The sequence below is a fragment of the Lissotriton vulgaris genome, chromosome 8 (genome assembly GCF_964263255.1).
Source record: "Lissotriton vulgaris chromosome 8, aLisVul1.2, whole genome shotgun sequence".
Classification (NCBI taxonomy): domain Eukaryota; kingdom Metazoa; phylum Chordata; class Amphibia; order Caudata; family Salamandridae; genus Lissotriton; species Lissotriton vulgaris.
This window is the reverse complement of record NC_141696.1, coordinates 1,263,222,691-1,263,249,699: the sequence shown is the minus strand read 5'-3', so window position 1 is coordinate 1,263,249,699 and position 27,009 is coordinate 1,263,222,691. Positions and strand designations below refer to the sequence as shown.

The following is a 27,009-nucleotide window of genomic DNA, read 5'->3' as shown; positions in this document are numbered from 1 at the left end:
TACGTATTTACAATAAAATGGTAACATAAAATAGTGTTAGGATACAGACTGGTTACAGATCTAATGGAGATGCAGAAGTTAATGCATTTAGGACATCAGTCAGGTTCTTTGTTAAAGAGCGAAAGGGGGTACAAGGCAGGGTTACCCGCTCCCACCCATGATAATAATGGGTTTGGAGACGGGTGGTGCCTGGAAAGATAGAATATCCCTTTATGCTGACTATGTGCTCCTCTATTTGGCGAAGCCCCTCAGATCAATACATTGGGTTCTGCACAACTTTCAATTGTTCAGCAGCTACTCTGGATATAAAATACATTGGGGTAAATCTCTGATCTCTCCCTTAAAGGGAGAAATCCCGCGGAGACTGACTGAAATGACACCATTGGTGGTTCAGCATGCATACAACTATCTAGGTCTAAAAATATTGGTTAATGAGGAAGACTTCCTGGTGGACAATCTATATCCTCAATACAGCGATTGAAAATTGATGTGGAATGTTGGAGAAAATTGCCGATATCATTGATGGGAAGGGCAATTATATTTAAGATGATGTCTCTACCTAGACTCCTTTACATCATGCAAAACACACCGTACAAAACACCAAAGAAGGTGTTACAGGAAATAGATGGTGAAATACGTACACTCCTATTGGATGGGGCAGCGCCAGAATAGCACTGTGTAAGCTGCAGAGAGGGGTGTATGAAGGGGGACTAGCAGTCCCAGATGTCCGAAAGTACTACTAAGCATCTCAGCTAGTTGTGGTGAACGACTTGGCTTTCGCAGACCGAAATGATCCAGTGTTCAGAAACGGGAAATTTGGCTGCTTTATGCGGAAAAAGCAAGTAAAGATTACTCCCACCCCATACACAAACAGTGGTGCAAGAGTGGCAGGAGGTGGTCAAATACCTGGGATGGGAGGGGAAGTTCACTGAGAAGACTGATTTGGAACAGTAATCAGTAGCGGGAGGTGGGGAGCCTGACTCGGTTAAAAAAATGGGAAAAGTTAGGAATAGAAAGCCAGTGAGACGTTGGGAGGGGACGTACAATAATAACGTTTGAGAATCTGCAAAATGAATTTGAACTGGCAGATACAGAAAGGTATAGATACCTGCAATTGAGCCACGCCCTGCACCAATATCTCAAGGATGGGGATACACTGACAGAGTATTCTCCACTGGACGATAGACTGCTATTTGACCACATGAACAATAAAGCCACTGCATTAACGTATAAGAACATTTTATATCATTCTCCTAACCCAGTTGATCACCTGGGAGTGCATGGGAACTAGACCTGGGCCTCCTTGAGAACAAGTACTGGAAGGAAGCAGTGCAGAGCCCCCTGAGGTATCAGTAAGAGGAAGGTTCCGCCTCGTCCAGCTGCGAATCCTCCACAGTTCCTATGCTTCTAGGACACAACTACATCGATGGGGCAGGGGAGTATCTCAATAATGTGTAAGGGGATGTGGAGAGGAGGGCTCCTTCATTCACATTCTCTGGGAGTGTAGTTATATTCACCATCTACTGGAAGGAAGTAACACAAATAATGGCAGAAGTTACGGAGAAAGAAAGCCCATTAGAACCAAGATGGTTAATAGTATGTGTAAAGAGAAAGTACCCGAAGTATGTAATAATTTGGCTGAAAATCGCGGCAATAGTAGCGAAACGAAGTATTGCTAGGGGGTTGGGGGCAGTTAAGACGAAGGACCCTCGAGACTGGGAGAATGATTTAGACTGGTGTTCAGGGGCCGAAAAGGTAACATATACCGCTAGAGGTTGCCCAGGAAAATGGGATAACATTTTGGGGCGGTGGAAGGCATATAGGAATCTAAAAGAGTTCTATGGTTCACGGATAAGAGAACGCAGACAGACAATACAGGAAGGAGAGGAGGACGGGCCTCTGCGATGATTCAACTGTAGTGGATAGTGGGTTGTGAAAAGCTGAATAATATGTAAATAGAGGTTATGAAAATTGAGTGTTCGTGTTACTGCACTGTTTGAGTAATTAAGATGTACTGAGTGGAATCAATAATAAAAAAGAAGTTTAAAGAGTGAAAGGGGAGAGGTGCAAAAACACATTTTCCACAATGGCTGGTATGAATTGTCAGCCTTAATCCCTTTTCTAAAGTGTAAGATTTTGTCAATAAAGTATTTATAGCGATCATTACATATTTTTTAGATCGAATGACTTCTGTTACTATTCTAGAGTCGCTTGTCAATTCAATTTTTTAAAAATATTATTTGAATATTGCTTTTTGGGAGTTGGGAGAAGTAGTAATTACCTGAGTGATGCTTCTGTTTAGCTATTTTAGGCAAAATAGAATCACAGATAATTAGTAATCTACTAATGGAGGTGATTTTGGGGCAGAGTAATAAGAAATTGCAAATAAGCCACCCCTTTTTTTGGTGGGAAAGATTCAACCGATATCTTTAAAACATTTTTTACAATTGTGACAAGTCCCCCCTCTCCTATTTTTCCTTCCTTCTACCCTATATTGTTTGTAGAAGCCGGAACTGTCTCCAAAAGGGAGACATCTGTTAACCAGGTTTCTGGTACTAAGCCAATATCTGATGCATCATTTCGCAGAAGCTCTGACTTCTAAAGAATATTTAAACAAGGACTGGGTGCTTACATAGGAGATTTTAATGGTATCCATAGAGAAGTGAGAGGGGTACTGACTGTTTTTAGCACTGACATTTAGCTAATCCTCATGCGCATGTATATACAGTGGCATAGCAGGGGGGGCACTTCCTGCCCCAGGCGGCATGAGTTTTGGGGGTGGAGACCTTGTCCCCCCTGCCGCTCTTCCATGTGTTTTCCGCAGGGCGTCAATCGTGGGAATATCACCAGCCCCCCCGCACTCAAGGCCTCCGTTGCACGGGTGAAAAAGTGGCACGCTACGCCACTGTGCATATATATGTCCTGTGGAATCTATATGATAAAAAGTATGTAGAAATGCACTGAGACTTTCCACTCAGACCAATCACAATGCTGCATTGCAACGTTGTATTTGGTATGGGGAGCCTGGCTGTGCTTCCTGTTCCTCGAATCCGTCGAGGTGAGCAGGAGCAGAGTCGCTGGACCCGGCGGCAAGGTAAACGTTTATTTATTTATTTTTTACATTGTGCAAACCCCCACTCTCCGTGTGCCCTCCCCCCCGCACCCACACCTACCACCCGCGAGCCATGCTGGCTGCCACTGAAAGGAAGACTTATTTAATTTACTGTGAGTTGTAGTAAATTTACAAAATATGATCCCAGACATTCCATTGCCATTTTTTGAGAATATATCTTTTTCCTCAAATACCAGAGTGGCATATACCGAGAAACCTCATTATGCCCACACATTTTATCCAAAAGCAATGCAACAGTTGTCCGTAAAACATTGAAAGGGTTTGGTTGTAATAAATTAGTAAATGTTTCTATGTATGAAGCGGGACCCACATTAGATCCTATTTTTACTAACCGTCTGAGAGAAGTGCTCCGGCTGACATTGTCAGATCATAGGGCGGCTGTTATTAATTTTAATTTCTTGAAAGGTGCGAACAAATGCATGAAACCTAGAGAAATGGAAATACTCAAGTGTATGGAAAAAGGTTAATAGAGGCAATTTTATTGAAGCATTGGGAAAGTCGTCTGTAATATGCCCTAATGAAGCAGCTGCAGGCTGCGAAGGCTGCCTGAATTAGGCAGTGGATTTGATTTCATTCATGAAAAAAATATAGAAAACAAGCTAGAAGTTCTATCTGCCACTTTGGTTTTTTAAGAAACTTAGGCTCTTACAGCAGGCTTGTCTGAGAAAAGAAAGAATTTGGAGCAAAGACCATAGTCAGGGTGAAAAAGAGAAAGGCAAGGAGCTTACTTGGAAATGCAAGTAAACTGTTAAAGAGGAAAAAAAGCATCCATTTCACTCAAAAAATAGATGCTGCGGAGAACCCTCCAAGGAACTCTTTTCAGGTAGTAAAACTACTTATGATTCAGGCTAAGTCCCCATATAATTAGATTACACAGGTGCTCTGCGATGAATTAGCCAAATTCTTTCAAACTAAACTAAGTAAGATTTTATGTTGAATTTTCTTGCCTGAATGAGGAAGTGACTTTAGAAGACCGTGAGGCAAATTTATCTTCAGACACTGTTCAGTACTAGGAAATGCCTCTCCTCTCATGGAAAAATAAATCACTAATTTTATTCTCACAATCAAATCAGGTTCACAATCTGACCCTTGCCCTGCTCGCATTCTCCATTTGGTCCCAGAAATTATTTCACATTTTTTTACACATATTTAACCTGAATATTGACCCAGTATTTTGAAAGAAGCCAGTTTCTCCTATCAAAAAATCTGAAAATCCTAGTGAGCCAAAGACCCATCACCCAGTTTCCATTTTATCCTTTTCCAATAAAATTATAGAGAAGAACTTGAATCTAGAATGAACAGCATTTATAGATTAAGCATGCGTAGACCAGACACAATCAGGGTTAGGAGTGGTCACAGCATGTGCGCTGTATACCGCTGGGGAACCCGTCCTGGCTTTCCCTGTGAGATGTTTCCTTCTGGGCACCCCCAAGGTGAGACCAGGCATCCCCTGCGTTGAAGGGGCCGTTGTGAAGATTAAGCAAGCTATTGCCCAGAGTTGCAGAGTGGAGCCCAAGGTTAGAGTAGGCGCCGAGGCGAGAATTATCAGGCCTGCGGACATTTTGACCCAAGACCCTGCGGCGTTGGGAATCGAACCCTGGTCCCGGGCCGATCTCAGCTTCCGGGTCTGCCGCCTCTAACCATTGAGCCACACTTCTCCAATAAAGCTTTACAGCTACTGAAATCATTTCTCTTCGGTAGGTCCCAGATGTTAATTTGTAACCAATTTATCTCCAACCCCTTCTCTCGGCCTTGCAGGGGTGCCACAAGGATCTTCACTTACTCCTACTCTTTTTAACTTCTATGTATCTCCTTTCGCTATCCTAATTGGCCTAGGAGTGTATTTCTATACGGACAAATATCAAATATTTGTCCCTATCTCTGAGAATATTAAAAAAAAAGCGAGGCATTTTCAAAACTATATGAGAGAGGTTAGTGAATAGATGACAGCGAATTTCCTTAAGTTAGATGACGAGAAAACTGAGGTTATCATTTTTTGTAACCAATCTAATATATTGTTCACTTCTTGGTGGCCTTTGGAACTGGTTATGACTCCGGTGCCAGTTAAATCAGCCCAGAATTTACTCAGGTAGTAAGTTCTTTGCGACGTAAATAAGCCCTTCGCAAGACCTCTGCAACTCCCTCGCCTCCTACTTCCACAACAAGATCGCGGACATACACAACAGCTTCAGCACTCAACTGACGTACACCACGACCTAACCACCGCCCCCAACCACCACCCTCCGCGCCTGGACTCCGATCAGCACCGAAGACACCGTCCGCACGATGAACTCCATCCACTCCGGATCTCCGACCGACCCCTGCCCTCACCACGTCTTCAACAAGGCCGACGCTGTCATCGCACCCCACCTGCGGGACATCATCAACACCTCCTTCGACACCGCTACCTTCCCGGAGAGCTGGAAGCACGCCGAACTCAGATCTCTACTCAAGAAGTCATCGGCTGACCCCACCGACCTCAAAAACTACCGCCCCATCTCGATGCTCCCGTTTCCTGCAAAAGTCATCGAGAAGACAGTCAACAAGCAGCTGGCCGCCTTCCTCGAGACGAACGGATCCCTCGACCCCTCGCAGTCTGGCTTCCGGGCCAACCACAGCACCGAGACCGCCCTGATCGCAGTCACCGATGACATCCGAGCGCTGCTCGACAACGGAGAAACAGCGGCCCTCATCCTCCTCGACCTCTCCACGGCCTTTGAAACTGTCTGCCACCGTACCCTAGTACAACGCCTCAGCAACGTCGGAGTCCAGGAGAAGGCACTGGAGTGGATCATCTCCTTCCTCGCCGGAAGGACACAGAGAGTGCGCCTCCCTCCGTTCAGATCTGAAGACACCGAAGTCATCTGCGGCGTCCCTCAAGGCTCCTCGCTCAGTCCAACCCTCTTCAACATCTACATGAGCCCCCTCGCAGACATCGCACTCCAGCACAACCTCAACATCTCCTACGCCGACGACACCCAGCTGATCCTCTCCCTTACCAACGACCCCGCCACCGCCAGAGCCAACCTTCACGAAGGGATGAAAGAGGTAGCCGAATGGATGAAGAACAGCCGCCTGAAACTGAACTCAGATAAGACGGAAGTCCTCATCCTGGGATCCTCACCCGCCGCTTGGGACGACTCCTGGTGGCCCCCGCCCTAGGCAGCGCACCCAAACCAAAAGACCACGCACGCAACCTGGGCTTCATCCTGGACTCCTCCCTCTCCATGACCAGACAAGTCAACGCCGTCTCCTCGTCGTGCTTCAACATCCTGCGCATGCTACGTAAGATCTTCCGGTGGATCCCCACCGAGACCAGGAAGACGGTCACCCAGGCCCTCGTCACCAGCCGCCTGGACTACGGCAACACCCTCTACGCCGGAACCACCGCCAAACTCCAGAAGAGACTCCAGCGGATCCAGAACGCCTCAGCACGACTCATCCTGGACATCACCCGTCGCAGCCACATCTCCGGACATCTGAGAGACCTGCACTGGCTCCCGGTCAGCAAGAGAATCACCTTCCGTCTCCTCACCCACGCACACAAAGCCCTACACAGCCAAGGCCCAGGATACCTCAACAGCCGCCTCAACTTCTACGCTCCCAAACGCCAGCTTCGATCGACCAGCCACGCCCTCGCCGCTGTCCCCCGTATCCGAAGAGCCACCACAGGGGGACGGTCCTTCTCCTACCTCGCTGCCAAGACATGTAACTCCCTCCCCACCCACCTCCGCCTGACTCAGGACCACCTTGCCTTCAGGAAGCAACTCAAGACCTAGCTGTTCGAGCAGTAGCGGATCCCCCTCCCCCAGCGCCTTGAGACCCTCTGGGTAAGTAGTGCGCTATACAAATGCGATGATTGATTGATTGAAGTTCCGTCTTATCTGCTGCTCCCCTCATTTTAACAATTCCTAAGATCATCTTTCCCTATACCCTAGTGCACTCTTGTAAGTCAGTGGTGTCTGTCAAGATTGAACTACTGAAATGCCCTTTATTTGGCCATTAACTCATAACTAAAGGGATGACAAGTAATCCAAAATGTGGCAGCATGTTTGATTCTAGATATACCTGAATACCAGTCTATTTCCACCGAATTAGGCAATCTTCATTGGCTTCCTGTTAGGAGAACATCCAATTTATAAATTGTTATGCATAGCACCTAAAGTGTTTCAAGGGACAGGCCCCAAATATCTGGAGGAATAATTGCAAACATGTGTGCCACAAAGGATCTTAAGATCTGCCTCAAGGAAAACATGATAGAGCACAAAGTCAAGAGATGTCAATGGGGTGGTAGATCCTTCGGGCATGTGACTCCTTTACTTTGGAATGTCTTACCTCGGGACATACAGGCTCTAGCCGACCATTTTTCCTTTAAGGAAAGATTGGCAACATGGCTGTTCCAATGGAGGGTTTAACCCTTACTTCTGAGTTATGGTTGTAATGCTATTATAGCAGCACCAAAACCCCTATGGCTATTTGAAAGCTCTATAAAATGTATATGTATTTATTTAAAAACTATCTTTTACTTTATAGTCCATACACTTCTTAAGTTTTAAGACCTAGCTTCAAATCCCACCTATATCTCACAGGCCATTCTCGAGCCTTGGATGTGGACGTACCCCTTTCATATGAGTGAGACGGCCAGGACACAATCCACATATACTCATTGGCCCATCTACAGGTTCATATATCTATTCGCATCCCCCGAAACTAGCTGATAAGAGCCTTACGAATTTAATGTATGCGGATGATGTCATACTATTGAGCCATACTAAAGTGGGACTGCAGCGTCTAATCAGGAGGACTCAAACATACTCGAAAGAGAATGGGATGGTCATAAACGAGACTAAAACAAAGATTATGGTAGTGACCAAAAACAACAAGAGAAGATATAAAAGTAAGTGGATTATGGATACAAAGGAGCTGGAGCAAGTAGAGGTATATAAATACCTGGGTGTGCTATTTGATGCGAAGGGTAGCTATCAACTGCAAAAAAGTGAGACTCAAAGAAAAGCGAACTCACTAACTGCAGCATTTAGAATTGTGCAAAAGTCACTTCCCAGCCTAACATATGGTCCTCTGCTGAATGTAATTGCCGCAAAACTCCTACCGACCATAACATATGGCAGTGAAGTGATAATGGGCAAGGAAAGGGAAACCCTGAACAAGATCATAACCAGAGCCTACCGAGCCATATTCCATTTACCAGCAAATGCGTCCCCCGCCCAAGTAAGGCTGGAGTTTGGACTGACTAACCAGCAACATGCAAGGCAAGGCCACTTTATAAAAGTATGGAACCAAATAAAAAATGACCATCAAAACGAAATATCGCAACTCTTATGGAGAGAAATAAATAGGGACACAAATTCTACTGCATGGATCTACCTAAGGGAAGCAATAAAGGAATTTGCGATCACGCCAATATGGGAAAACAATATAATCAAATCATCGTTCAAGAAAATAAGTAATAAAACTGCAAACCATCTATCCATCTTAAACGATAAAGCTATCCTCACCAAAAGAAAATACGCATGGACGATAATTAATGGATATAAAAAGAAGGAAATACAACAATACCTGGTAACACCGTGGACAGAAAAAAACAAACAGGTCCTCCTTAAAGCTAGATTTGGAACTATGCCAGGCCTATGTCATCTTCCCCCGTGGGAGAGACCGAAAACTCAAAAGAAATGCAGACTGTGTAACAACGGTGAGGAAGATATGCTTCATCTTCTCTGTATCTGCCCTACACTTTTACAGGAGAGGAAATTGTTACTAAAGTTTCCCTTCAAAGTACGTGGCATAAGGTCATGTAGACAGGCCTTGATCAATTGCATGAACTCGAACGACATTATTTTAAACGCTATCTTTGTAAAGTTTTTAATGATAGTCAAAAGCAAATTAGATGTAATGCCTATTGTAGATATTTAATTACTTACAAAATGACATTTTTTAGCGCTTTTATTCGAGAACACAGTTTTTAGTCTTTGTCTGAGATGTGTAATATTGTAAGATTTTAAATAATCATCACAATAAACCATTTACGTTCTATCTATTCATAAGAAGTTCCAGATGACCAAGATGAGCATCATTGACTGCGTACAGTTTCACAGGCACAAGTGAATTGTCATACAAAATATACCGCTATCACATGCTTCGAAACTATTCTAATGCCAGAGAACAGCCTCACATGCCAGGTATAGACTCATATGCCCTGTACAAACTCACGTGCCTGTAAGCCATCAACACATGCTGCACACATTTATACTCATGATCACCATAGCATATGTCAAGTCTTATTTATCTATATATGGTTACTATATCCTGAGGAAAACTACAGATGTTCTATCCCAGTTCAGCTGTCATTTTTAAGCTCACGTAGTGTCCTTCATGTGCCAGGACATATGCCCAAACTCAGCTGGGTTTCATCGGAGGTGGCATGGTCAGTGGCGTAGCAAAACTTGAGGGGTTCCCCCTCCAAAGTGCACAGAGGGGGCCTCCCTCCCTGGCCCCCCATCTTGCACTTTTGCTGAGGGGGCCCGTTGGAGCTCGGAGGGTACCAGGCTGAATGGGCTTATGTTATGCCACTGCACACAAAGTGGTTCCCTTCAGTGCCAGTGACAACTCTAGCAATGTGTGATTTTTGAGACCAAAAACAAATTTGTTGGTTGTAGCTTTTTTCTTTATTACCCAAAATAAATTAATATAAGAAAACAAGCATTGCCAAAGCCAAAAAACTGTCAGCCAGCCTCAGACTTATTGGCTTTGCAATGCTTCAGTCTATGTGTGCGTTCAAGTTGGAATATTAAATTGTGCTAGAAGTGCTAAAAAAATTGCAATGTTTCTGGGAAATCCAAACCCTTGCAGTAGGCAGAAATCCCACCAAAGCTCCTAAAATGCCCAATGCAGTCGAAAAAAAAAACCGTGGAAAATGACTCTTCATATATGCATGGGAAAAGGAACAATCGATTGAGAAATACAAAAAAAAACTGAACTACTTATTGAAGTAGCCTGGTGACAAATAAAATATCCTTGACTTCGGATCAACAGAAAGGAAAAAAAAATGGCTTTAGGAAGCAGAAATGCTAAATCAATAGTTGTTCAGTTCACTAAACCAAAACCGATTTCATAAAACAACGGATCGCTCTACGATAACTTTCTCGCGGCGGTGTCAAGGATGCACTTTTTAAGAAGGATCCACCAGTAAACTAAAGTGGAATGACAAACAAGTTCCTATTACGTAAAAAAATCAGCACCAACATGTATTTCATGAAGCGTTCTCCGAGGCAGAGTTTCAGAATCAAACCTTACCCTGCTAATCAGAAAGGTAGGGAAGGCAGCTGAGGTCATTTACGTATTGCAGGATTCCGCATTTGAACCTCCATTTAGTTTTTTTGTTGCACAATTCGCACTTACTGTGATTAATTTCGAGACTTTTTTTCATAGCACACGGGGCCCTGCAATTTATGCTATACTGCACAAACAATTGAAAGTTGCAGATGACAAAAAACCGAAGTACCAACTATTCACAAGACTTTCCTCCTGCTTCAAGCGAGCAACCTATTTAAATCAAATACCAGCACAAAATGAGCAGCCTGGTCTAATTAGCGTTTACTCCTGGGGTGGGGTGCTCGGTGGGCCGACGGACGCTACCACTATTTTCTTTCTTTCTGGACACTGCTCTCGCACACTGGCAGAACTGGGGTCTGTATTACATACTTCTACTTTAATCCACCGTCGCGTGGCTGCAATAAATAAAAATGTTTAATCATGATGATTGTCACGGTCGCAGTGCGCTGAGGGGGGCCTGTAGCGTGGGGCCCCCCGCAATGCGGGGGCATGTGTTAGGCCCCTGGGCATGGTGTGCAAAATAATGATGAAGCACATATCCGCACACAAAGTAGTTTCCTTCAGTGCCAGCGACTGCCATGGCAATATTTGGTGTAAATTGTTTTGGGGAATGTTTGTAGGAAGTTCTCCACAGCTCCCTGTGTTCCTTGTGTTGGCCTGGTCCACTGCAGGGATAAACAATAGCTGGCACCATCCTAGGTATGCAATTGATTCTCTTTAGAGACATCATTACCTCCCATCTTCTTCAATGTGCACTGGCATACCAGAATTGACTACATTGTGATTTGCAACTCAATCGTGTTCTACATTCACCTGTAAAAGCTCTCAATATTGATGCTGAAGCTATAAGCAGTGCATGATTCATAAAAGCTCAAAGATAAATACCAGTAAATCGCAGCTAGCTAGATGCTCTCTCAATTCTCTTGTCCCTGTGGTCAATTCTTCATTTGATGATTGTTTAAGATCAGCATCTCATGCCAAATAGGCTATTGTAATATTTGATAACTCCTAATCTCAGAAGCCTCATAGATTACATAATATATGTTGCAATAATAAAAGCATGTTGAAATCAGTCCAACCTGTTTTCTGCCTGCACAAGAGACTGACATCATACTCAACCGTAGCATGTTCAAAGTTATTCGTTAGCAAGAGAGACACTTTAAAACTTAGTTGACACTAGGCCTAGATGGAATTTCAAATAAGCTTGTAAAATGAGCACATTTCATATTATGTAAATGTTATAAATGGGTACCTCTAGTTGGCAGTGGTATACACCCTGTCCAAGTAGGGACTCTTCCTTCTAGTCAGGATTGGGGGATTACACAACTATGAATACCCCGGTTCAACCCCTTCATAGCTTGGCACAAGCAGGCAGGCTTATCCCAGAAACAATGTGTAAAGCATTTGTACATAACACATACAGTAACACAGTGAAAACACTGCAAATGGACACCACATCAGTTTAGAAAGAGAAAGTATCTAAATCAAACAAGATCAAAATGATACACATCCAAATTACACAACTCAAAAAATGACTTCTTAAAGGTTTCAAGCAATTCTGCCCATAGAGAACTATAGATGATTGTTTTTTACACTAAGTACCTCAAATGCGGCAAAATCCATAAGGCAAAACAGCTGCAGAGGAGGGAAATGTCAGAAAACACATCAATGCGTCAGTTCCGGAGTCCTTGGGGAGGCGATGCAACAGTTCTGCTCCACGTTGGAGAAGTGAAGCATCGATCCGGACTGTAGGGGACATGATGCATTGATACCAAGACGGTTCTGGTCTGCAGTTGCTGGGTCGGTGCACAAATGTGATGGCTGAAAATCCGGGATGCGTTGGAGCTTGAAGCGGCAGCAAACAGGCCCTGAGTCTCTTTCTTCAGCCACAGTCCTACGATGCTTCGATCTTAACAGCCACACAGCAGGGCCTGCGTCGGAGTCAGTGTGGGGTCTCAGATCTCTTAAGACGCGATGTGCTGAACTCTGCATACAGCAGATGTTTAGGCCGCAGGCAGGAGCTGCATTCATTTCTTCAGCCGCACGGCGGCCACATGTAGAAATTTCTTACGCAAGGAGGTGCTGCATCGGAAAAACTGGTGCGGGTAGGGCAAAGCATTGATTTTGAGGTCTTCAAGCAGTTCTTTGAAGCTGAAACAACCTCCAAGGGCACATAACTGGATTGGGCAACACAAGGCAGGTCAGATCTCCCAGCAGTGGAGTTCTTGGTGCTGCAGGTGACGTCTATGTGTCTCTGAGCCTTTTTAACAGGAGGTAAGCTCTATTTCAAGCCCATGGAGAATCTTCTCAAGCAGGGTACAGTAAAGTAAATGTCCAGTCCTTTCCACTGCCCACATACAGAAGCAGCAACTGCAGGCCAACCCTAAAAAGCAACACACAGCAATGGGGCAGTACTACTCCCGACAACGCTTCTTCTTGGCAAGGTCACCTTGATCCAGAAGTGCATATGTTCTGGGGTCAGAGCCCCATTACTTATACTACTTTCAGCCTTTGAAGTATGCAGACTTCAAAGAAAGTATTTCTTGCTTAGTAGAACCAGTTTTGTCCTCCCTGGTTCAGCCACACTACAGGGGGTGGAGACAGCACTGTGAGAGGCCAGGCACAACCCTATTCTGGTGCAGGTGACAACTCCTCACCACTCTAGTGAAAGGAAGGCCCATCAGCCTGGTGATGGGCCATCACGATATGCAGGGCACACCTCAGCTACCTTTTGTGTGACTGTCTAGAGTGAATGCACAAAACAGCCCCTGCCAGTCTAAACCGGACGTTGATTCCACAGCAGGCAGAGGCACAGAATGGTATAACAAGAACATGCCCACTTCCTAAAAGCCCCAGGTTGGTAGCACCCTTTGTCCACTCCCCCCCTCCAGATCAGGGATGACATACTGAGATCTGCCCTCCAGCCCGGGGTCTGTACCCAGAGGCTGAACAGGAGACTGGGGTGGGCTCTCCCACACCCTGTCCTCCTCCGTGAGGCTCTGCACCATCCCGCCCGAAAACAGTACCCCAGAAGGCAACACAGTAGGGACACTGTCAGCAGTCGCCCCTTCCTCCAGGTCAGGGGGTACACACTGAACCTGGTCTTCCAACCCGGGGTCTGTAACTGTACGCTGAAGTTTTACCTGGCAAGCCAGGCCTTCTGGGGAGTAACCCTACCCCAACCAAAGGAAACACATTCCTCATGTGAAATGAGAGAATCGGCCTAGCACAGGTATCCTGCCTCCTGTCCATCTGACAGAGCATGAAGACACCCCCCCCCCTCCCCAAGGCCAGGAGTGGCCTCCAGTGGGTCAGTCCAGGGATGATCTGATGTCAGAGTTGGCAACCCCTGACTCACTTGTACTTCCACTGGGGACTGTCTCCCCCTACTCACCCATCTCTCTGGGCTTCTGCACCCTCTCACCCGGAGTGGTGCTGCCAGACACCAGAATTGGTGGGATGCTGGTCACAGCCATCCCCTCCTCAAACCCCCCCAGCACTCCTGACAGTACAGACTAGGTTTAAGAGACCCAAAAACCTTCATTGTGTCAATTCCTGAAGGCAGCTATCTTGTGGATATTTAATCTGACTGCAGAGAAATGCGTGAAAAAGTTGAGAAACAAAACTACGGATGATAACCAGACATGTGATGATCAGTTCATTCTTCCTTGAAATCAATCACGATCTGTGCAAAAAGTAATATATCACACTCCTGTGAAGATATTTACCATTTGGTTACACCGTGAACACCAATAGCATTGTTTTGTAGAGCAGCATAACACTTTTATGATACAAAACAGTTAGATTCTAAGGTGTCTGAAGGTAGCGGACGTGAGGTCACCACAAGGTTATGCAAAAAGATCACCCACAGCAGGATCATGATCCAGTAGACTGCCAGGTGTGGCATATAAACAAAAGAGTTTCCTCAACCACCCCCAATATTTTGGTAAAAGGGGCCCCATAACATCTCAAGAGTTAAGGAGTGGTTTTAGGGATGGTGTTGCCGAAGGAAAAATCCAGCGTTCCAAGGAGGCATACAGGGATACTACAATGGCAGCCATACAAGAGTGAAGAAATGCCTGTTAGTGGATTAACTATCATGGATTTCAATGCATCTAGTGCCCTACTGGGAATAGTGGGGACAGAGATCTTATTTGATACCTGAAGTTAAGAGATGGATTCTAAGTTAAGGCTGTTGACAACACACCACTGACTAGATATACTTCCAAAAAGCAGCAGTAAATAGGATCACAGGCCATGACAGAGAATGGCTTGCTAATTCTGAATAGTATTGAGAAATGCGTTTGGGTCATATAAGGATGATTCTGGGAGATTGTTACACAATTATAACTCTGCTCATGATATCTTGTCACAGAGGCGTCCCTGATCAGAGGGTCCCCTCTGTGTCATTCCTACATACATAGTAGGATTGGCATACTTAACTCTGAGTTAGCAGTAGTTCGTACCAAAAGAATGGAAAATAGATGGTAGGTGCCCGATCATACAGACCAGAAGGCCAGCAGAGATGACTCACTGAAAAATGTAACGACTGTTGCACTTTCGATAGGGATAACAGTGGAGGCGAGCACAGCTCGCAGGTGGTGGGGAAGTGGGGAGAGGTTGCCAGGGTCACAATAAAAAAAAAAAACACTTACCTTCCTGCCAGGTCTTGCATCTCTGCTCCTGGTCTTATCTTCCAGGAACAGGAAGTACCAGGGCTCACATACTCCCCCTTAAGACAATCACAATGCTGCAATGCAGCGTTGTGATTGGTCTGAGCACCATGACACAGCGCTTAGCCAGAGGTTAGAGGGGCCATTCAGGCTGTAATGTAGCCTGCATGGAGAACAGGAAAGTGAGCATGACTGTTGTATGCGGCCTGAGAGGGCCGACCAAACAGTCATTGAGCACTTGCTAAAGTTGTACTCTCCTCCCTTGCTCTTCAGCCCCACCCCGCCCACTCATGCAAGCTGCCGCAGCAGGAGGGGAAAAATAAAACTATGACATTACGTTATTTTATTTTTTCCTTTCTTTTCCTGCTTGAAGAGAGTGGGGCGGCGCTCCACCACTGAGGGATAAGCCAAAAGAAAGTCATCAACTTTAAAACTATCAGGGAATTAATATAAGTTGGTTTATATGCTGCATGCAACAACCAAACAACACAAGGAATGTGACAGAATAATTTTTGAAGTATTAGATGACATACTAGCTTTTTATACAAACGCAGATTTTCAATGAGACATCACATGAGTATTCTCTACGGCAAACACTCACCTGCCCGAGTTCTTCATTTAGGTTTGAGGTTCTGGCCATGGCTGGTGTATCCGTTTCAGCATAATACATATCTCTGTCCTGAAGGAAACATTAAGATACATTAATTATTTGCTGAGCTTCTCCAACTAAAATTCCTTACAGGGATGACATAAATAGCGCAGTGGAAACTAGACATTGATGATAATGACAAAACAGAATTTACAAGATAATTACAGAGGTTACATCAAACTTTTCATATTAGAGTGAAGGACAAGTTGGCAATGCATTTGGTGCCAGGGACATTGCCCATGGGTGATTGCAAAGAGTTGTTAAGATCAAGAATGCGGTGCATGAGATCTACTTTATAGATGCTCAAGCTTTTGGCAAATGTCAACATTTAAGGGAGCATAGATCGGTGGAGGGGTTGAGTTTGTCATCGATTGGAATGGCCAAGACTGTAGATGTTGGTGTTTTGTGCAAGGTAATAGAATGTACAATGGGGTAGTTGAATTCTAGAAAGAGGTACTTGCACAGGGATTCCTGGCATAATTTGTAAACCAGCCTGAGCAGGTTTTATTTTTTATAAGTACCACTGGCATACTTAGTATAATCTATATTATTGTAGAATGCGAATACATACAAAATAGATCAATAAATAAATAAATACATCATATATAGGATCCTGTCCATAGAGTGTAGAGCGGTTAGAGATGAATCATTAAAGGTTGAACATTATAGAGGTCATAAAAAGTTGACCTGTTTAACAGGTGTCAGGAATATTTGAGGGGATATAGCCCCATTTCAATTTTGAAATCAGCTCACATCTTTTCGTTATTGATGGGGAGGGACAAATAAAGATGAGGTGGAATGAGTTGCAGATAGATATTGATCGAGCTCAGTACTAAACGTTGTATATCTATACACATACATATAAACAGAGGCACAGCTTTTTAAATGTATTCCTATTTTAAACATTGAAGGTACATAGGCAATAACAGTGGGATGTTTAACTCTGGTACATGAAGTAACAGTTACGTTTGAATAAATTGAGCCGATGTAGGGTATGATTGGCAGGGGACAAACACATATCCAGTGGTTAATGAAACAAAGGCATTAAACTGTACATTCTTATAACACAGCGAGTATCATTCATGTATCATTTATTCGAGGTATCATTCATGTATTTCAAGATGCAGCAGATTACTTTTCAGTGCGATTGTGAACTCCTAGAGAAAGCAAATGGCGGAAAGTTGGGTGTAAGGGTGTTTCAGTGTGGCCTGCAATGTACATGGCAGAAAGCTTGGAAGGGTGGATTTGGAGTTGGTACAAGGTTGTTATTAGTAGATCATAGTTTCCAAGGTGGTGTTTCACATGATGAGGTGTCAAAGATAGTTAGGGGACTATCATTTAATTATTTACACATATGTGTTAGTGGTTTGTATATGGGTCTTCGATGGCTCAGACCCAGCCGGCTTTGCTACATTTTGCTGGGACTGGAGTAGGTATGTTGAACAGCATACAGGTTGCAACGTTTAGAACCTTCTCTAGAGGGGAATAAGGGTATTTGGGGAAGTCTACAAGCAGACTTTTAGAGTTGCCCACTCTGCTGAATACTACTGAGTTGATGATTGCTTTGACTGTACTGAATCATTTAAGTGAAATGATCTGATGTACCTTCAGTAACCGGGAGAGTGCTGAGGTAGCTCGGTTTGTAATGAAGGCTTCAATCTTCATGATGGGCTAAAGAGGACCACAAGGCGTCTATGTGTTGGAGCACATTTTAGGGAGTCTGTAGGTAAGAGGATAGGTGCAGTAGAGGAGTAAAGTTTGTGCTGAGTTGGGAATGTGTCTTTCTGAAAGCGATAGGAAGAAAAGATTGCAGTGTCATCTCCAAAGAGATGTTAGGAGATAGTGCACATGGTAATTTGATGTGAGAAAGGGTGTAGGGGACAGTCACTGTTAAAAAAGTATACATGGAGCTGAAGGAGCACCATAAAAGTGAACAGGAAACAGATGCACAATCGATAGGGCAGTGATGCTCAGTATTGTCCAAGACAGACATATTTGTCAAGAATATGAATTGCAGAGTGGTGAAGAGATCAAGGAGATTAACATGGAGGTCAAAAAGTGAGGAGGTATTTAAAGATCAGTAAATTGCTTTTCAGTACTGGTACTACAGCAGTAGTTATGAAGCAGTAATGGTAAATACTAGAGAGCAACTGAATATGACAGATGGTGGTGAGAGGAATTTAATGACTTTAGGGGCAAAGGGAGTCTTAGAGGTGCAGGAGAGGCTGGAATTACCACTACACCCTGCTGATGAGGCGCAAATAGGCCGAAACAGGTCTGGGGTTATTTGTGTTCCCTTCTGGTCAGATCTCAAATGGCAATTTGGGGTGAACTGTTGCTTCAAAGACCAGAGTCAGTCCTGATTTGCATTAGGGTGATCCTTTGTCTTGAGTGGCATGGTAATTGAAAAATTATGCAATGGAACGCAGCCAGAGCGACTGCCAGTGGCTGAGATTAATTCAAGCATTCTATCTTTCAACTTGTTTTTGATGCCCTAAGTGCGACAGATAAACCCAGACTGGGGCCCGAGCTCAAGGTGCACCCTACTCCCTTGGCCTAAATAGGCCTAAACAGTTCTGGTGCTGCTTGAATTCCCTTTTGGAGGGGGCATCATGTGGCAGTTAGGGATTGATAGTTCCCACAAGAATCAAGGTCTGCATTAATATGCATAAGGCAAGACTCTGTGTAGAGTGACATGGTGCATGAAAAACAAACTGTAATGCAGCTGACCAGTGGCTGGGATTAATCCAGGAAATCCATCTATCACCTTGTTTGTTACAGCTAAAGATTAGGATGAACTTCAACAAATGCTTGATAATTATGTATAGCTAATAACAACAACAACTTCCTGCCAGTAAACAAAGTTCAAAATAATTGATGGCCACGTGTCAGATGTTGCGAATATAAAGGAATGTGCCAGATGTGATCTTGCTCCAGACTTTTTTAATTAGTGTAGGTTGGACCTGGCCATTTCTGCAAGATCATCCCCCAACTATTTGCCTTCACCCTTCTGTTTTCTGAATCGGGTTTGGTTGGCTAGTGGGACAATGCACACTTTACCACTGCTAGCCAGTGCTAAAGGCCTTGTACTCTCTCCATTAAACATGATAAAATTGGTGTATACCCAGTTGGCATATTTAATTTACTTGTAAGTCTCTAGTAAAGTGGTACGACATGTACCCATGCCCTGTAAATTAAGTGTTACTAGCAGTCCTTCACCATTCATTGTGCCACTGACATAAGTAGCCCTTTAGATATGTCTCAGACCTATCAGTACAGCCTGTGTGTGTAGTTTTAAACTGCCATTTCGACCCGGCTAAACAAAATCTTTTGCATGCCTACACCCTCCTTTATAGTACACATATGTCACCCCTAAGGTAGACCCTAAACAGCCCATAGGCAAGGTGAAGTGTGTTTAAAAGTTTGGGCACATACTTTTAAGTTTTAAATGTAATAGTAGTGACAAACTCTTAAATTAGTTTCACTACTACAAGGCAAACCTCTCTTATAGGATAATTTTGAGTTACCTTATTACATTTAATAAGTGATAACTTTCAATTAGGAGCAGGTAGGAATGTCAATTTTAGTGTCTGAAGGATTGCAATTCAAAACCCTCTATAATAATGCAGTCGGATTTTAAATCCCAATTCTAAAAAATTCCACTTTTAGAATGTTGGCATTTTCTTGTCCCAAACATTTGGTGCCTGTATCCTAGGTCACATGGTTAGGTGTAGATGGCAATTGGTCTTTGTATATTTCTCACAGATAGTGAGACAAAGGGCGAATAGGAGTTGGCAGGGAGGGCCATCTCAGACTTGACTGGGGAGGCCGGAGCAGCCAACCACCACAGAGGATGTGGCCTAACGGCTAGGGCGTTCGATCTCTAATCTGGGGAACCAGGTTTGAGTCTCGGCAATGATGCTCAACATCCTGTGATTCTGGGCAAATCACTAATCTGCCCATGCCTACAAAAAAATTAATGTTCCTTGTGTAACTCAACTGGTGCTCATGTAAAGCACTCGGATACCTTCGGGTCAAGCGTGCGCTGCATAAAACTAAGAAAAAAATACTTGCACATCACAAAGGCTCTGCCTCAGCACACTCAAAAAGAGTTTCACCCTAGTCTTTTATGCCTCCAGACACGCTGGGGCGAGGGCAGGCAGACAGAAAATTCCGAACACCTCTGGGCGTGGAAACCTTCATAACCTTCTCCTACTTCAAAGCTGGCACCTTGTATACCCATTAATAACTTTGATGTTTCACTGGACCTGTGGAAGACTCAGAAGGACTGCTATGCTGCACGAAGGACAGCTACTCTGTTGCCCCAATGAGAAGGACTTGTCCTGCATCTTGAACCTAGGACCACCAGAGTGACTTCAATGGCTACTTGGCTGGCCTCCTGATCAGAGCCTTAGGGGTAGAAAAGGCTACAAACACCTTGAAACCTGTGCCTGGACTCTGCCTGCTGAAGTGTGCCACCCCCACCATGAGTGGGTCCACCCCAGGGCTGGATCCTTGGAAGTGGGCCTGATTGTGGAAGCCCAACTGTGGACTTCAGTAGAACTCACACAGCGCAACGCATCTCCATGGAGCACCACGGGACCTCACATTAGAGGCATTCAGCTCTTCAGAACTACCACTATGCGACACATCTTTGATACAGGACTTCACATTGCAGCGTTCCAGCTTGTCAAAACTGCTACTGCGTGACGCATCTTCAAAGCAGTATCTCTTGACTCTCCGCAATCAGGATTTATGGTACTTTAGTTCAGCTGGCTTAACTGGGTCACTTTATCTGGCCAGTGCTCCATCGCAATCAGCCTGAACTTGTGGCTTTGCCCTGGTTTGGCCCGACCAGATAACCACAGTACAAGAGAGGTTAAAACACACAGATCCGAAGGACAGGGTAAATAAAAGACAGCAAAACTGTCACAAATAGAAAGCAGTAACCTGCAAGAGCGAGAACAAACAGAAAGGGAGTGTCTGGTAGCGGAATAAAGAATGCTAGCCTTGGTATTTGGTGGGCTGGCGTTTTATTGCGCCAGCACACTTTCTTTCACAAAATAAGCACTGGTGCCAAGCTACCAGAGGCTTAAGGACAGGTTAATCTGGGATTGCTTGTGACTTTCCCCGGACAGGAATTGTAGTTGCTGCTTGAGTAGGGTTTCACCTCCTTCACCAGTATTCCAGTTTCCTAAAGTAAATCACTGTTTCTAGTGCTGCTGTTAAGGTTCTGAATAAAAGTGAGGAGGAAATAAATACTGACATTTCAGTTGGAAAATTCCCATTACTATTACAGGTATTTCCACTCTTAATAAATATATGTCAACCCAGATTTACAGGGTGGAATTCTATATGCAACTCCCAAATTCTGTGGGGCCTAATATACACAATTACCACCAGCTATATGCAAGTGGTAAATGTATGCATGGAGACCCGGCATGGGGTGGAAGGAGGAGAGGAGGACAATGGTGGGTGAGGGAAGGGGAGGATGTTACCTGGCGGGGCACCATTATATGCTCTCCGAACTTAGCTGAGTGTCAGGTGGGGGTTCAGGACCGGATGCACTGCAGACCTTTCAGAAACCAATTTTAACTGCTGGATTTTAAAGGCAGTAAATTCATGTCTGGTATTTCCACAGATGAAAATTCCATTCCGCATTACTCATTATCTGGTCCATATTGGTAGAAATATCCGCAAGTGGTTTCAGCAGATAGTTTTCAGGCATAAAAGTAGAGGAAATTACTCTTCGGGAGACAGTTACTTATCCTGAGAATCCTTACAGAAGTGGCAAACTCTGAAAAAGTTCCACCGACCAGAACAACCTTGAAGCTCTTTTTAAAACTTGGAAGCTAGTCTTTCAAGTCAGCAGAGATCTAATTCCTTAAAACTTAGTAGCTTTACTGGCATGGAAGACTGCTGAAATGTCTTGGAGGAAATCTATATGGTGGGGTAATATGTGAACACCAAAAACAGTGGTAATTAGAAAGAGTAAATTGGCTACAAATTCATTTGAAAAGATTAACCATGCTGGAGGGACATTATTATTAGGCCAGTAACATTCCATTGCTCAACATGTAACTGTACACATTATGCATTAAATTGTCTACTACTTAACAAGAAGGCTTAACAAGAAGGTGTTTGGGGATGAATTTCCCATTTGGGAGTCAGAATGCACTTTGAATTATTTGCAGGAAGGTCTGCTGAACATACACAAGGATTACCCTGCAGTTTTTCATCCGGGAGATTAGAGCGCCCAGGCCAGTCCGGTCCTGTCCACACATGACCATGACCCAACTACAAATTAAGGGCCTGAATTAGAGTTTGTCAGATGGGCTATTCCATCACAAATGTGACCGATATCTCGTCCACCGTATAAGGATCCCCATAGCCAATATGGGATTGTAATACAGCAGACAGGATATCCACCATGTTTGTGATGGAGTAACCCCCTCCGTCAAACTCTAGTTAATGGCCTAAGTCCAGGACTCGGAGGCATGAGTAAAAATCACAGCTCATGTTAGCCTGTTAACATTTTCAAATGTATTACTTTTTAGCTCAATCACATTACAATGTATGCTAAGCAAAGGCATTGTAGCGTTCTACAATACTGACAGAAAAAACACAATGGACTTGGGGAAGAGCTTAATAGAGCTGAGCATCAGTGTAAAAACCATGAACGATATAAGTGCAATGTCACGTAATATTTCCTGCATAAATATGACAACATAGATCATAAACGTTCACTCACATGAGTGTTCATGCAAGTTAAAATTGGAGCAATACACAGAGCTCAAGTAAGCAGAATTCAAACAAAAAAGGGTCTTTCTTCACATTATCTAAATTTTTACTTACCCAGTTTATAAAAAGAGCCTGAGTAAATTTCACCACTTCCAGTGTGACCAGCAGACTGATGGGAATGAGGTTGTTGTACAAGATGATGAATGTTAAGAGATTGTATCCAAAATTGGTAGATATTGCTTCTGTTGGAAAATTATAAAAGATATATTATGCATCAGAAAGTCCCATGCAATAAACAGTCAGAGCAGATATAGAAGTCTTGTGGCTTGGGCAAGGATCATACAGACCTGGAGTTCTGTTAGAACTATAAGGAATAATAGCATCAGGATTTGATGATCAGAAACTTCATTCTTGCATTTCTGTTTAGCCATGGGGAAACCCAGTATAAATGCACATTCACAAAGACAATAAGTCAGAATAGCAGAGTCAGATCACGGTAATTGATTTGGTTCTCAGTTTAAAAATTGAAACGATAAACATTTATTAATTTAGCATTTGGATTAGAATTCAAATTAAATCAATTTAATTGAAATGCCAAGCTTGGTATTCGGGAAAAGTAAGCAGATCAGGGCAGGGTAGACTCCCTCTGCCAGGGTAGACCCCCAGGCACATACAGCGTGTGCATCGGTATAGATAGGTAGCCAGGTAAGCCTTTCGCAAAGGTTTATTCTGAAAAGTTCAGCAAAGTTTCAAGTAGCGAGGCCAGTCCGATAAGACAGAGGCCTATCTTAGTCTACCACTGTAACAGCAAAGGTTAGAGCAGCACAAATGGAACTTCTCCGCTCTTGCTTCATCCGACAGAGGTACAGCAAAGCAGCAGACAAAGCCCCAGAAGGATGACATAAATGAAGATGAAGACCCCACAACACTCCCTTAGGATAAGCAATTATACTCAGTCAGTTCTGGGGTGACACTTCCTGGCATCACTTCAGTCAGACCAGTATATATACACGTTAGCCGAAACACGTCATCCTGTCTGACAACATCTCGCACTAACTTTAATAAAAGTCACTGCAGCCAGCAGTGAGATAGTCATTCTGGAGTTTGTGTTTTTCTCCGTTTGGTGGATCTAAGCACCGCAGCGGTAATTGGATATATATATATCCAATTACCGCTCCGGTGCTTAGATCCACCAAACGGAGAAAAACACGAACTCCAGAATGAATATATATATATATATATATATATATATATATATATATATATATATATATATATATATATATATATATATATATATATATATATATATATATATATATATATATATGTCACAAAAAGGTTGCCCTCGTAGGAGTGCCACTCACGAAGGGGTTACCGCTCACCAGCCACCGGTAACAGCACCCAGTCTGGCACAATCACTTCACTTTTAGTGCCATATGCGTTTCGGGCTCTCTGCCACCCTTGTTCACTGGCTGCACAAACGGGAAACAGACGGCATTGATTGCGAGCACTTCTTTATTTGAATTAGTGAGCCCCGCCCTCATAGGCTGTAGCAGGACGGCATTCTGGTACTCGTCGTTTCCTACCAAGCTCCATTGTGCTATTGAACCCCAGTGGGTGCCTTCTGTAGTCCGTTAAAATGTCTTGACCCAGTGGGTGGAAATGAATTAAAACCAGCGCTGTAGTGCCGCCAATAACAGCAGTGGCTCAGGCCCCCCTCGTTCTCCTCACCGCTCGAAATCCTGAGCAGGGCAAATCCGCATCCAACAGCGGCGGGGCACTCCCGTGGCTGGACCAGCCACAATTATTATGTCACAAAAAGGTTGCCCTCGTAGGAGTGCCACTCACGAAGGGGTTACCGCTCACCAGCCACCGGTAACAGCACCCAGTCTGGCACAATCACTTCACTTTTAGTGCCATACGCGTTTCGGGCTCTCTGCCGCCCTTGTTCACTGGCTGCACAAACGGGAAACAGACGGCATTGATTGCGAGCACTTCTATATATATATATATATACATAAATATATATATATATATATATATATATATATATATATATATATATATATATATATATATATAAGAAGAACTCGTCAAGGAAACTCCAGCACTGCCACAATAAATCGCAGATTTGAAAAGACGAAGAGAGGAACCCAGAAATGGTGCCAAACAAAGTGCGTGTTTATTTCAGCTCAATTTCGCTCAGCATGCCCGCCATTACGCGTTTCGACAGTATCCACTGTCTTGATCACATGATGTGATCGCAAAGCCACAAGGGAATTATATGCAACATCAATGACACAAAAGGTGGACTAAACGTAACCACCCACATGTATAGACAATGTTTTTAAAGGTTTAAGGAAACAAACAGGGGACTATATAAATAATTCATAGCTTTCCTGGTCCTGAATACAACCCACAGTGGGTAAATGAATAATATGATATATGTACAGTTGTGCAACATAGAGCAAATAAATAAATATATATATAAATAAATTCATAAATATATACATATAAATATATAAGTCATAAAAACATAGTGTTAATTTCATATTTCAAAGACAATGTTTCCTAACCTTTAAAAAAACATATGAAGAATTTATCCCTAGTGGGAATCTCTATTAAAGTGTAGTGCTACATGTAAACAATAAGCGTTGTAAACATGGACAATTCTATCTGTTAAACCCCTTCTGTGGCTAAAAGCAGACATCATAGCAAAGTGCAAATTAGATAATAAAAGTGCTAACTGCAAGTGAATTATTGTTTCTGAAATTGTGAAAGGAGGAGCCCCTCCCTTTAAAATCAGATAATTGACTGATGTTAATGAACAGCTACATACCACAATGCAAGATGTTACTAATATCCCTTAAATTAATGTAAAGTGGCTGCCATTTATTAAAAGATATGTATTTTATCTGCAATAAGGCGAATTGGCAAAAGATAATAATTAAGGAATCCTAAACAGGTATAAAGATCCTCACTGGCGTTGAGACCTCCAGGAGTACGGCTGTTTAGTTCCAAGATATAACGAGTCTCTAAGACCCTCAGCAATCCATCCCTATTGCCTCCTCTCTTGAGGGGCAAAATACAGTCAATGACATAGTAAGTGAGATGTTTTGGGTCACTCTCATGAATATTTTGAAAATGGCGTGCCACCGGATAGGATTGGTCATTGTTGGAAATTGCTCTTATGTGCTGCAGTATTCTCCTGTGAACCGGAAGTCGGGTACTCCCTACATATCGGAGGTCACAGGGGCACTGCAGCACATATACAGCAAACTCCGTTTTGCAGGATAACTGTTTTGTGATGAGCACAGGATCATCTTTGAATGGTGTATAGTATCGTGATTTATTACACCCATTCTTACAAGCCTTACAAATGGAACACTTTAAAAAACCTTTTCTTAGATTCATAAAAGTTTTTGACATAGGTTGTTCCAGATGATTTTTGACCAGCCTATCTGACATAGAGGTTGATTTTCTGAAGGAAAATTCTGGCCTTCTACCTACAGAACCTCCGATGACAGGATCCCCCGTCACCAGGTTCCAGTTGCGACTGAAGATCCGCCGGATCTCCTTGTGTTGCTGATTATATGTGACCACCACCCTTGAGGATTCTGATGGAGTGTCAAGATGGATAGTGCCAGGCTTGGGTTTAGGTGCCAGTATCTGGGCTCTAGATATAATACTAGAGCGCTACATTGCCTTGGCGATTGTTTTCGCAGAATATCCACGTGCCAGGAAGCGCAATTTACTCGCTTCCATAGCTTTAGCACACTCTCTTTCGTCACTACATATTCTTTTGATACGAAGCATCTCCCCAAAGGGGATGCTTTGTATCAAGTGGTGGGGATGTTGACTAGCCGCGTGCAGGATAGTGTTGCCTGCAGTCGGCTTTCTATATAATCTCGTCGCTAGGTTCCCTGCATCAATGTATACCTCTATGTCTAGGAAGCATAACTGTGATGTACTTATGGTGGATGTAAACTCAAGATTTAGGTCATTGCAATTCAGTTTTTCTACAAATTGATATGCTTCCTGCATGGTACCCTGCCATATAAAGAAGAGGTCATCTATATACCTCAAATAGAGGGGGACATGATTCGTCATGATGGCCTGATGTTGCACCATGAGGACCTGCTCCTCCCACCAGCCCATGTGCAAGCACGCCAGGCTGGGAGAGAAACAGGCCCCCATAGCTACCCCTCTAGTCTGTTGATAGACCTGGTTGTTGAACAGAAAATAATTCTGTTCTAAGCAGATCTTAATCATGGCAGTAAGCATAGAGTTGTGGGCAGAAAAATTAATCGCCCTTCTATTCAAAAAATAGTTGACCGCTCTAATACCGTCCATATGTCGTATAGACGTATATAAAGACGTAACATCCAAACTCATAAGTATACAATCAGCATTCCAATCAAAGTCATTCAATTTTCTGACAAAATCAGATGAGTCCTGCA

General features: G+C 43.6%; 1 protein-coding gene across 1 annotated transcript in view; it reads right to left on the bottom strand.

Annotated features, from left to right (window-relative positions):
- ATP8A2 (ATPase phospholipid transporting 8A2) overlaps positions 1 to 27,009 on the bottom strand; it is a 2,134,099-nt gene that overhangs the window by 1,340,513 nt on the left and 766,577 nt on the right. The window contains exons 12-13 of the mRNA XM_086935178.1: positions 22,661 to 22,788; positions 15,758 to 15,835 (exon numbers count right to left, since the gene is read on the bottom strand). Of these exons, the coding sequence (XP_086791304.1) occupies positions 15,758 to 15,835; positions 22,661 to 22,788 (206 nt within the window). The remainder of the gene's footprint in view (positions 1 to 15,757; positions 15,836 to 22,660; positions 22,789 to 27,009) is intronic.